The sequence below is a fragment of the Aptenodytes patagonicus genome, chromosome Z (genome assembly GCF_965638725.1).
Source record: "Aptenodytes patagonicus chromosome Z, bAptPat1.pri.cur, whole genome shotgun sequence".
NCBI classification, from domain to species: domain Eukaryota; kingdom Metazoa; phylum Chordata; class Aves; order Sphenisciformes; family Spheniscidae; genus Aptenodytes; species Aptenodytes patagonicus.
In genome coordinates, this window is record NC_134982.1 from 33,873,609 (window position 1) to 33,886,938 (window position 13,330).

Genomic DNA, 13,330 nt, shown 5'->3' on the forward strand with positions numbered 1-13,330 from the left:
TTTAATCTCATACGTTAAGACACAGAGGAATATGCTACACGGTTTTCAGCACTATATTGTAAAGGGAATGAAATCATCAAATCTAACTAGAACATGGGAGACATTGCATTGACATCTAGCTATCACAAGCCTCTTTGGTTTGTGTTAGGTATATCAACTTTTTAGTTGAAATTTAAACCAAGTCAGTTCAAGTGAACAAATTCTTGCATTAGATTTTTCTCTCTCCTTTCAAAACCAATTCTTTCTATAATTCCTTGGAAAGAAAAGGAATGCAGAAAAGGATGTATGAAGCTAAAAATCAGTTTCAACTCTAAAGTTCACCTTGTAAAAAAGGATTATGTTAGTTTATACAAATTGTGGGCATTCGTACAATTTCTAAGTCACACCTTTTTATTAGTAGTAAGCAGAACATAAAGGTAACGTCAAAAGAGAAGCCTTTTCCCATTAAATAAGAGCTAGCTGGATTAGATAAAAGCCTGACTATTTAAAGTGACTATTTAATATTCACCTCGTACATATAAGAGTTCGCTCACTTTCTGCATTTCACAGTACCACTACCCACATGGCAAAAACTCTTAACAACAAAAAACAGCAAAGACCAATAGAAATAGAGCTTTCAAAATTCTAAACAACTCAACAGTATTTTTAAATGATGAGGTGAGAAACTGCACTTCTGTTCTTAGAAAATTATATTGTCCAGCTCAATTCTCTCCTTAAGAAAATACAGAAACAGTAAAACCGCAGTTACCTAGTCTATCACTTCTTAGCATAATTGTCTGCTTATTCTCTATTCTGGAATGTCTTAACAGAGACTCTGACCTAAAATCTTGGCTAGTACATAGCACAAATGAGTTTCTCTTAAAGCATTTCTATTTCTTTTAAAGAAAAAAATAGTTAATGAAATTATTATTCCATTATAGTTTAGTTCCAAAATTCTAGCAGTATTTCTCAACTTTTTCTTAGTTGAAACTTTCTAATCTTTTAACTTCTTTCTAATCTTCTTAATTTTTTTATTTGTAAGTATTTTTAAGTTGCCATTTTCTCTCTCCTATTGGCTAATAACAACAAGATGCAATAGATACTATGTAATAACCATAGATGATACTGCAACATTATAAATCCCTCCAAGAAGATAACCTAATATATCTTTGTTTGGCTACCCTCTATTCTTGTAACTCTGCCTAGTAATACCTACTAATTACAAAGACAAATATACAAAATCATAAAGGATTAGTTAATGTGAGTTCCTCCAGCACAAAACTCAGCTGATCTGTGCATTTGTGAAAGATGGTCAGTGGTATTTAGGGTGGGCTGTTTCTAACTTGTATTAACAGCACTCCTGACATATTATCTATTAGCATAACCACATGAAACTATTAATGATCACATAATACGACAGTATGGTATAAACCAGCATCTAAAAGGAATAGAAAAAAACAAATAATTAATCTGTTATCTTGAAGAGACCTTTGCTTTGTTCTCCAGTCAAGCTAGTATACTAGTCCTGTAAAGAATATGATTATTAAGAATCTGTCTTTGAAAACACTACTTATCCACTATTAATTAATACTAATATTGATATGTATTAATTCATCATTTTAACTCTTTCTTAGTTTAAGACTGCATCTTGTTGTCCAGGCTGGTTCCACTGAGAGTAACTCCCACACAAAGATGATCTTTGTGCATCTTACAACCTTTATGCTGCAGCTGACACTCCATAGATTCTAGGCGACACCACAAACTCCTCCTAGCCCTAGCCAGCAATGGCTAATAGCTGACTTCTATTTTGTTTCATGTCATTTAAAATAAAAAAGAATCATAAGTGGAATACAGCAGTTTTGGAAAACCAAATCTGAAAACTCACTTAAAAACTGTACTGGGACACCAGCCAATTTTGAAGTAAACTCCATGCTAACCTTCAACAAAACCATCCTCCTTCCCCACAGGGAAGAAAGATGACAAAGGGAACCTTCTCTTTAACATAACATGGTTACAGAAACTATACCTTTCTCTCACAAGTACAGGACTAACAAAGGAGTTTCTGGGGTTTGACTGTCTTTTTGCAAATTGATACCCAATTGGAATTACCAAAACCAAAAAATCATTCACTACTCGCCCACAGGGAGTTGGACAATCCATTATCTGAAGCAGAAAAGGTATACCAGATTCTAAAAATCTGTATTTGCTAAGCACAGAATTTACTTTTAAAATAGGTGGTATACTACCACTGCAGGAATATCCAACATATGGGCCCACTTCCCAATTAATTATTTGCTGGTAAAGTGTTAAAATGTCCTTGGCTTCACCTTAGACACAATTATCCCAGCTGGTCATTATCTACCTGGAAAGGGGCCAAAGAATCTCAGCTGTCAGTACTCAACAAACATGTATGTTTTGTCCTTTTTTTTTTTCATTTACTTCACATTCATAGAGCTACAGTTAAAAGAAGGAAGTCTTACACATGGAAGTGGAAAGATTTTGTATCTCTTCTATTGTTGTGATTTAGCATATCTGGAGTGCAGGTGATAAGTGCAGTGATAAGGAACTCTTGCATACATGTTTACTGAGAACTGATTTATCCAACCTACTGACACTGTTTTTATTCTTGTGTTCCTACTTAATTCAACTGCTCCTTTGTTTTACACAGATATGTGAAAAAACACAGAAGACTTCGAAAGTCAGAGCTGGAACAAAGTTATCGATTGGTGATGTATCTGCACAAAGCCAGGAAGATTCCATAGGAAAATATTCCTCAATCAAGTGAATGTTAACAGTCAGCTTGTAGCAAAAGTAACAGTCAGCTTGTAGTAAACCTGCAGGTCAACAGGTGGAAAGCAAATGGCTTTTCTCATTTGCACATTACTTCTGCAAGAAGCCACAGGACAGCTGGGAGAAGGAACACATGTAAACAAGGCAGACCTAATGATTTCCTAATTAAAAAGAAGATATTATCTTCCCATTAATAGGTAAGGTAATTGACCAAAATCCAACAGTTTCCCCTCAGTACAAGTAAACATAGGTGTCCTTCCTCACTGAATTGTCACACATTTAGGCCAGCCACAAAGTTGTCAGTTCTGCTTGATTTGTTTGGATACTGTACTCTGCAACAGCTGTCAGAAATAATACATTAGAACAGCTGTTGTGGCAGTTACAAAGGGCATGGAATTTTAATTGGACTGGATATTAATTGGGGGGTGGCGTATTTTAAAAAAAAAAAAAAAAAACCACAAAGTTAAGAAAGATATATTCAGAGAATGACAGATGTCTTTAAGGGATTTGACCCATGTCTGGTAAGCAAGGTCGGTCTTTGTTTTGACTATGTAACTTTGTGGCAACAGTCTCCACCATCTGAGCGGGAACCATTAGTTGCTTAAGAAAAGGGGCATTAAGAAGAAAAATAGTAAGGAAGTTGCGTAAATAATCCTTTTCAAAGACTAGCTGTGATCTAGAGAGGACCTTGCAGTGTTTTAAGAATTACTCAAAAGGAGACTCATTCCAAGGCCGTTAGTAACCACCAGCTGAAAACAAAACTGTTCATCATGGCCAAGACCTAAGCACAAATGAATAATCAGCTTACTTTCAGCATCAGCATAGAGTAGCAAGCACAGGAGCACCACCACTGGCCTGACTACGTGCATCATCCAACAGCTTGGCACCAGCATGCTTTGGCAGCCTTGTTCTCACTGGCTTAGAAGCCACTGCAAGTCTGTCCGGTCTGAAATTTCAGATGAAGTATTTTCAGAGCCTGTAGAACAGGTAAGAAAAAGAGAAAAATACAGTTAGCAAGAATAGGGCAGAGACTTCCTGCTTTTTTTTCTAAGCATTCAAAATCTGAGGCAAAACTATTTCAAAAGACAAATGCGGAAAGGGAGAAAGAAAAGGAAACATGACTCATTTCAGGCTACTGGCATATACCAGAAGATTCAAGGTACAGTATATGTTAGCGCTGTTCCAACGTATTTCTCAGTGCACTTTTTCTACCATAATCAAGCATCTTATCACACCCTGGATCTTTTGTTGTATACAACAGCACCTTCTGAATCAAAAGAACTGTCACTGTTAATGAAGTATAATACATCGCTGGAATATTCATGTTGCAAGAAGGACATCAAAGCAGATTCGATATCCAGAATAAAAAGTCCACTTGCAAGCAGCATACTGAGAGCTGATGCCCTGGCATCTGGTAAGAATAACACAGCAAAATCAGCTTCGTGAGGTGTTCTTAAAGCTAGACATCAAATGCTAGCATATTGCATAGTTCAACAACTCTCGAAGGTCAAAATTCCTGTTGTGATTTCCTGTACATATCTGAATTATGCCTAATAGAAAACACAAATCCAGCACTGAATAAAGGGCTGAGATTCTAATTCAATCCATTTCGTTTATTATGATGTGTAATTGAATATGATACACTGGGAGCACTACAGCTCAAGTACCTGACTCAGAAAAGCAGTGTCTCGTTGTCCAAATTTACCATACCTGAGCAATAACAGAAATTAAAAAATATAAAAGTATTTTTCCCCTCTCACAGGAAATACTAGAGATATTCCCAAATAGCCTGATGTTGTCACTAAAATCACACTGAAATGTAATTTCACTTTTTGAAGGGTCTGCAACATACAAATTTCGGCAAGTTTGATACTATCTTTTTCATTACCACACGAGTGGTTTCCATGCAGTGAAGATAAAAACCAAAAGGGCTGAGAAAAAATTATACTAATTACCATTCCACTAGATGGATCTTACAGATTTGTGGGTGGTATAAAGAGCCCATTTTACAGTACAGTGCAATGCTCAAAGAATCTACTCAAGGAAGAAAAGACATGAGCACCTGTTAGAAATCTATGGCTGTTATGAATCTCTTTTGTAAAACTATCTTTTGAATCAGCTACTGCCATCAAAAACCACAAACCTAAGAAATCTTCATAGGCAAAGTGTTGAAGGCACCAGCTCCCCTTTTTCATTGCTACCATCTTCATGCCAGCATTTCAAATGACAGCAAAGTCCATGAAACATCAGTCCTGTTGGACTCAATCTGCATCTGTGCAGGTGTATCAGAGCCAACTGCTACATAATGATTCCAAAGCTATCGCAAAGATGGAGATGTATGAAATGTACTTTCAAGAAAGAGGCAATTTTGATTTTGCTTATTCTATACTGCAGGTGTTACAAGGGAGCCCTGAACTATCTCCAAAGGCAGCTCACTTGTGGACAAAACTTTATCTTTTTATTGGCACACAAACACACTAGCTGACGTGTGAAGGTGAATGGCAGAAATGTGATGGGTACTAAGATTTGTGTCTGAACCATAAACTGCTCCCTTTAGCAAGGGAGGAAGTAGAGATGAAACAACACTGATAATTAACAAAGGGAGCAGAGGAGGGCAAAAAAAAAAAGGTGACCACAAAGGTGCTTGTTTTACACAACTGTTTTTTAATAGCGCACTGGAGACTATTTTCACACATTTCAAACACTCCCACCAAAATATTAAATATGGTATCTAACAGAAAAAATATTATTTTCTGCTTGGGGAAAAATGGGGAATTTTAAAAATCTCATGATCCTGATATGTGAATGTGCATTTATCCTCTACAAGCTGTCTGCAAATGAAAAGATGGATCACAAAACCTGGCAAATAAAATGTTGAGAAGGAAAAGGAGCTTTTTTTTTTTTTTTTTTTTTAAATTAAAAAACCCATTCCATTCTCTCACTCTAAATGCACATACAAGCACTTAGGAATACTGCACTCATTGTCTCTGCTTTAAAGGTGATATTCATTATCACTCAGATCATAAAAACCAAAGCCCTCTACTTCCTTTCTTTGCTGCTTCCAAGTGTCATGGCTTTAGCTAACCTGAGAAACATACTAAGGTTTCCAAGAGACCCTTTGCCTGTTGTTTTTTCTCTTTACCTGCTTATGCCTCCATAGCTAACTTCTAGTATTTAAGTCAAGTAAACAGAAGCACTTGAATAAAGATGGCAGGCGGGTCCCTTTTCTTTCAAGTGAGTTGAAGATATACTGTTAGTGGAGGCATGCAGAAGATGGGCTGATAACACTAGAGAGAAGCAAGCCAAGAGACAACCAGGTGCTATCAAGGTTCTCCACACAACTCTGTCTCAGCTTTACCTACAAAAAAACATAGCTTCAGCCAGGGACCCTGCTACTGACAAATGTACCAACCTTGGGATTGAAAATCATCTGGTATGTAGATCTATATTTGGCTTATTTGTGAAAACCAACATGGAGATGCAATTCCTTACAAGGACTAAATGCAATTATCGAACAAGTATTAACTTCCAAATCAAGCTACCTTCATAATTCCAAAGTAAAATGTTCATCTAATGCATTATTAATTCTTGAATGAAGTAGTTTCTTCCCTTTTCTACTTCCTCCTGACAATGGTTTGTTACATCCGGAGTGTGGTACCAGAGACAGTGAAAACACGAACAGCATTTGCAGCACCGGCTTATACTGGCCTCTTCCTCAGAGGGCCAACATTTGTCTTGCAGAATGAATCCAGAGTGAGGTACTCTCTTAGCAGCCCCTGTTACAACATTCACACTGTGCCAGTGCAGAAAGATGGGGCTTATCCTTGGTAGAAAACTGATCACAATAGCTACAGAGAGATCAACAGTTACTCGAAAAAATCTCTTTGTGAAGCTTTGATAAAAGCTGGTTTTATTTTAGGATAAGTACTGCGTTAACTGCTGTATCAAATAATCAAAAATGACTCTTACAACATCTCTAAAAGAGCTACCTACAAATAATTTCTTCCACAACAGCTATTTTGGTCTCTTTCCCCAGACAAACAAATTGCTAATACAAAACTGAAAACCAAAGGGTGGAAATAGGTAATATATCTATCATTAGCACATATGTAAGAGGATACATTTTCCCTGATTAGTGGTATCTATCAATAAGATCAGTAAAAGTGGAGATGTCCAGCACCCCAGAGTGTTCAATGCAGAGACACAAAGGAATTCTCCTCAGCTGGGGCATGGCAGATGATAGCACCTGGGCATGGGCACATATACCAATTATCCTCAAAAGGATCAACTGGGTCAATGAAACATCTGAACACTGAACTACTTCCCTGCAGTCTGCTTACTTTAGTACCAAAAATAATCTTTTAGGTGCTAACACAGTACTCAGGAGGAGATGGTCCCTGCTCCAAGACAGTTAAAGTTATAGAAAATGCTTACCTGCAGGCAAATCTTAGAACAAAAAAAGAAAAAAAAAAGTAAATACTAATTTTATTTATCTGCTTGCTTTTCCATGCCTGCATGTACATGTAAATGCTTGATAACTCAACACAGAAATTTAGCACAGCAGGGAAGAGCTCTCAGAAGAGACTTGAACACAGACAAAAAAGAAGTCATAGCAGATGTAGGGAGCCACATGGAAAAGAAACAGTAACTTACAAATTTTAGGAATGCAGGAATGTGAAGATATGAGAGCTCACTTGTGAGCCAAACTTGTGAAATCCAAACAGGATTTCTAGTTCAACTTTTCTAAAGTTTGAAAATATTCAGAGATAGGATTTTAGTTCACAGCCATCTCTGATATGTCACAAGGACTTACGGGAAAACAACTGGATACACCTTATGCTTTTTAAAAAACAGTGTTTCTCTAAGAACAAGTGACAGGCAAAGATTGAAACAGAAGACTGTGTAGACATTCTGCTTCTATACTTCATTCGTAACACCTACAATCCTAAATTACATCCATTCCCTAGACACAGATTTCTAATACCATACATATGCAAGTGAAGAGATACAAAAGAAATTTGAAACATTACTAGAACCAAGTTAAGGAAGAAGTGCCAATACTTCACATCTTTGCATATCAACCAAGGTCCCTCCCTAAAGAAAAAAATAAACAGATTTCATAGACAAATCTTGGCTACACAGACCTGACTGACAGCTGAATCATTACTAGAAAGAATGGGAAAAAAATGCATAAAATTAATGTTCATAAGCTATTTAACCAAAATCAATTCAGAAATACCTCTGGGTAAAACAACATCTTTTAAAGGGAATTAAATGTATTTTCCAAATCAATGAAGGAAACTGTCAGAAGTTCTACATTTAGCTTGCTCTTTTATTGATTAGACACAATAAAAGTCTTCATAGTTGACCTGCTGGAGAAGTTCCATGCTTCGTTCTGTTTTTATTCTTAAAAAAGCCGAAATGCAACCACACGATTAAGAAAATTTAAAAGACAGATGTGTTGAGTGTTCCAAAGCTTAGTCTTATCAGCCCCTGGATAACAATACACCTTAATGCTCCTCTATCATTCCTGAATTTCTCTATTACAGTTATTCCAACATGAGTGAGCACCCACCCTGGAACAGCAGGTTTCCAATCTCAAGCAGGCCTTTGAAGTACATCACTATAAAAGCACCACTGAGTTGCAGTGATAGGTGGAATTTTGCTTATATTAAACAATGTAATATATTCAATCTGATTCTACATTGTAATTCTATTTTGGACTTCAGCAAAAATTCTTCTGTTACCATGAAAAACAGAAAATAGATTTTCAATAACCAAAGAAATAAAGGAAATAGATAAATTAATTTAGTGAATAAATGAGTTCAATGACAGCAAAGTACCTTAAAAATCACATCACAGGGTTGTTTTACTCATATAGAAAGTTGTTTAAAAGTTTACCTTTTTTTACTTACAGAAATACTGATGTTTGTATGTAATCTTAAACCATACACAGAAAACCCTGCCTAGCCTGATCTTTATACAGCTTCACTCACATTCTAAATCATGAACTAAAATACCAATTTGTAAGTTGTCACGTATCTCAATGCTTACAAACGTCTGCCATCTTAGTCACTTCTGCAGATTATGCAATATAATAATAATAATAATAATAATAATAATAATAATAATAATGCAGAATGCACTTCACCAGAGCATTCTGCATTCTTAACTCTGTGCCTCCCAAATAGTGTATTGAGAAAAAAGTATTGCCTTGGTAATGGCTGAATTGCTGAGATGAAAATAGTCTTGCTAGAGGAGAAAAACATGCAATGTTACCTGTCAGCGCATATTAAAGCAATACATTGTTGAGAATCTATGCTAAGAATTTAAACTATGTTACAAAGCCACAGATAACATGTTAAGTGGACAAATGAAAGACTGACTTCTTGCCTGAAAAACACAAACTCTGCCAATACCCCATTCTTGAGTCCTGTCACTGAAGAACCCTGTAAATTACTTAGCTATAGTTACCCTGAAATAGTCCAGCTCTGATGTTGCCCATATGAGAAATTAAAGAAAGCAAACTCTGTTCTGACTCTTGATCAAAAAAGAAAGGGGGGGGGGGGGAGATAGGGAGGGAGGGAGGGAGGGAGGGAGGGAGGGAGGAAGGAAGGAAGGAAGGAAGGAAGGAAGGAAGGAAGGAAGGAAGGAAGGAAGGAAGGAAGGAAGGAAGGAAGGAAGGAAGGAAGGAAGGAAGGAAGGGAGGGAGGGAGGGAGGGAGGGAGGGAGGGAGGAAGGAAGGAAGGAAGGAAGGAAGGAAGGAAGGAAGGAAGGAAGGAAGGAAGGAAGGAAGGAAGGAAGGAAGGAAGGAAGGAAGGAAGGAAGGAAGGAAAGGAAAGGAAAAGCAGCAGCTGAAGAAAAGGAGATAAAATAAGTATCTTGGCTAATCTGTGTTGTTATACTCTTTCTCCAACCACAGAAGAGAAACATGGTAAAATCCACAATAAGGTTTGTAGAATATCTATTTTTCTGTGTTTAGAAAAGGTAAACAGTAGCCTAGAAAATAGCAAATGTCACTTTTATCAACAGGCCTTTACTCAGCACTGGTGAGGCCGCACCTCAAATACTGTGGTCCGTTTTGGGCCCCCCACTACAAGAAAGACATTGAGGTGCTGGAGCATGTCCAAAGAAGAGCAACGAAGCTGGTGAAGGGTCTAGAGAACAAGTCCTGTGAGGAGCGGCTGAGGGAACTGGGGTTGTTTAGCCTGTAGAAAAGGAGATTCAGGGGAGACCCCATCGCTCTCTACAACTACCTGAAAGGAGGTTGTAGCGAGGTGGGTGTCGGTCTCTTCTCCCAAGTAACTAGCGATAGGATGAGAGGAAATGGCCTCAAGTTGCGCCAGGGGAGGTTTAGATTGGGCATGAGGAAAAATTTCTTCACCGAAAGGGTTGTCAAGCATTGGAACAGGCTGCCCAGGGAAGTGGTTGAGTCACCATCCCTGGAGGTATTTAAAAAGACGTGTAGATGTGGTGCTTAGGGACATGGTTTAGTGGTGGACTTGGCAGCGTTAGGTTAACCGTTGGACTTGATGATCTTAAAGGTCTTTTCCAACCTAAACGATTCTACGATTCTATGAATTGTTTACCTCCAAAGTCTGGTTTAAGAACAAATACAATGACTATTTTTATGCAGAAACTTTTACAGACTGATTTTTGCCTTTGTCTTTTGTCTCAAAAGAACAAAAAATGAAAGAGCAAATCACTTCTACCAGGCTATTTGCCATAGTTTGTTAAAGTCTTCTTTTGCTGTCCATGGCACTACTTGAACAACACTGGAGCTGTGCAGCTACCACCTTTTAGGATAGACTAAACTTATGAGCATGTGAGCCACATACCAAAATGTTCATAAAGCCAACAGGCCATACAGCACATACTCATCAGACACTCCCAGGAGTGGGCTCCAAAACCAGCCTTCAAGCAGATGCTCCCAGCAGTCCTAAAGAAAAGTACAACTCCTAAGGAGAACAGCTAGACTGCATGATGAGCAGCTGAATTCTGGGACCACAGTTACCATCAGAGTCAGCATCTTTTAGTGGCTTGCTTCCTCCCAGAGCTAGCTATTTGGACAACCTAGCAATGAGAATGATCCTACAGCTCCACTGCTATGCACACGACACAGGTTTGCTAACATTGCTTACATCTAAAGAGCCACCTCTGTTTCAGAAGAATTTTGCCTCTTCTGTGTCTTTTCAGCATGGAAATTGTGAAACACTCAGGTTGAGCCTCGCCTTTAGAATCAGGTGCAGTTGAAGCATACTGGGTACTGCAGATACTAAAATAAAGCTAGAAATATATTTGCAAGTCTGGAGCTAACAGGTCAAACCTGACTTCAACATTGCAAGGCATCTTTTATCTATTATATTACTCTGCAATTTCTTCCTTTATGGCTTTTCTTTTTCCTTTTCACTTTATAGTTTTGTTTCAATACTATCCAATATACTTGCCTAATCAGACTGAAGCATGACTGACTGAGACAGTGAATTTGCAGTACACACAGGACAGTAATCCAGCTGCAGCTAGTTTAGCCTGACTGCACTTTATTATAAAGTTGCTGATGGCAATACAATCATATTAGAGGAAGAGATGGAGAGCTGAAACGGTTATTTTTCAAAAGTAGTTGGCATTATAAAATGATTTGATAATAAAGTACAAAAACTTCCCGAAGCAATAAAAGCACTATGCATTTCCCATACTAAGATATGGCAGAACGGCACACAGTTGTCCACAGTTCCTCTTTTGGAAAAAAGATGAGAACTACAAAATATCTTTGTAACACACAATATTTTTTATTACACTCAAAAAAAAAGTAAAAGTAATGGTATGAACTCTGAAAAAGACTTAAAAGTCAACAAAAACCTACAAACATTTTATTCTTGGAAGCTTCCTTATTAAGGAAAGTACCACTTGGTACACTTCTAGATACCAAACTAATGTTCTAATGTTGACAAGCCAGTTTTGATACCAAATAAAATTTTAAAATCATCAGCAGGGTCAGACAGCATGGTTCAAAATGTGTTTTTCTTTACAGACCATATTAAAAACTATACCTTTATCTGTAATTAGTAGAAATGAGTGGCTTAGAATGGCCACTTCAAGTCCACTTCAGGTGCTTCATAGAACCTATACCTCAACCCCCTTCAAATGGAGAGTGAGAAGCAGAAAGCTTATATCCCCACAGACCTCTTGTATTTGATTTGGTGAAAGCAAACTGAGAACAACAACAAAAGATTTCCATTGTAAAACCTATTACTGTTTTAACAATCTAACAATCGGAGACTGTGCAAAGCATTAATCAGTACACATGCAGTCATTTCTCATTTTTGAGGTTAAGATTTTCTCTGCTTTGAAGTGGTGCAGTTTCTATACCCAGAGCTTTCATTCTTTTGTCCAGGCAACTTGGCACTCAAATGTCTTAGCTACAAGAATGTGATAATAAAAAGAAATCCCTGTTAGACCTGTGGTTCATCCTCTTACAACTCTGTTATAGACTGTTAGAATAGACTAAAATGCATTATGTGTATTCCATATATTCTTCACTGTTTTTACATCCTTCTCAGGAAACATTTCAGCAAGTACTTTTCAAATTAAGTCCTGCGACAGCTTCCCAAGCACTCATCTTTTTGTGCTGATATTAAAGAAAAACTAACTGTGACTTTACTTTCTTCCAAACATGCTGGCCTTAGCAACAGGGTGCCGATTTCTAACATAACTGTCAATTGCATATTGACACTGAGTAATCTTCAGCGTCTTTTGTAGCCTCTTTTGGTCAGTTCTCAGTAAGAAAGTAAGAATATGTGCTACCCACCAAAATGAATGCTATTTTCATAAAGGGTATGAGAAAGAAGAAATTTGAACTGTACTGTATAGAGCTATGGAACTATTGCTGTAACATAGATACCAATAGCACATTGTGACATGGACAGGGTATGCATGTCCATAAGAATATTATACAGGTGATGCCGTATTTAGCAAGAATTGTTTTCCTCCCCATATACTGGAGTAGTTCCATCCTGCTAAAGAACTTCCTACATGCTATTGGTTTATATTTATACACTCAATCACCTCTCTCACTAGTTATGAATGCAACACAGTTTCTGAAACAGGCAATGTTATATCTTCCTTCTTAAATTAGCAAGACAAATCAGAGAAAAAAATATTACAAAAGATCAAATTGGTGAAATAACCAAACTGGAGGCACCATTGATTGCCTTCTAAATGAACAGTCAAAAGGCATAAGAAAGAAACTGGACTGAAGATAGGACAGAAAAGGGAGGTTATTATCCTAATTATGTTTGTCACCTTTTATAAAAAACACATAGCTGAGAAAACACAAAAGATGGTGTTTTAGATTAGAGCGCTCTGTCATTCAGAGTTTCAGTCTTTGATAATCTGAGCATCAGAAGGAATAAAAAAATAGAGATATGAGACAAAGCAATGCATTTAACCACCAGCAAAGCACTACCTCTGCACAGCAAGAAGGTTTAAGAATATACACACCTGCGCACACACACACACAACACCACAAAAAGGACAGATTGGCAGAGTTCAAATCTGTATC

The 13,330-nt window shown here is 37.4% G+C and overlaps 1 protein-coding gene across 1 annotated transcript in view; it reads right to left on the bottom strand.

Moving 5' to 3' along the window:
- PTPRD (protein tyrosine phosphatase receptor type D) overlaps positions 1-13,330 on the bottom strand; it is a 1,297,197-nt gene that overhangs the window by 294,190 nt on the left and 989,677 nt on the right. Inside the window, exon 8 of the mRNA XM_076363450.1 lies at positions 3,578-3,745. Coding sequence (XP_076219565.1) covers positions 3,578-3,662 — 85 coding nt within the window. The 5' untranslated portion in view covers positions 3,663-3,745. The remainder of the gene's footprint in view (positions 1-3,577; positions 3,746-13,330) is intronic.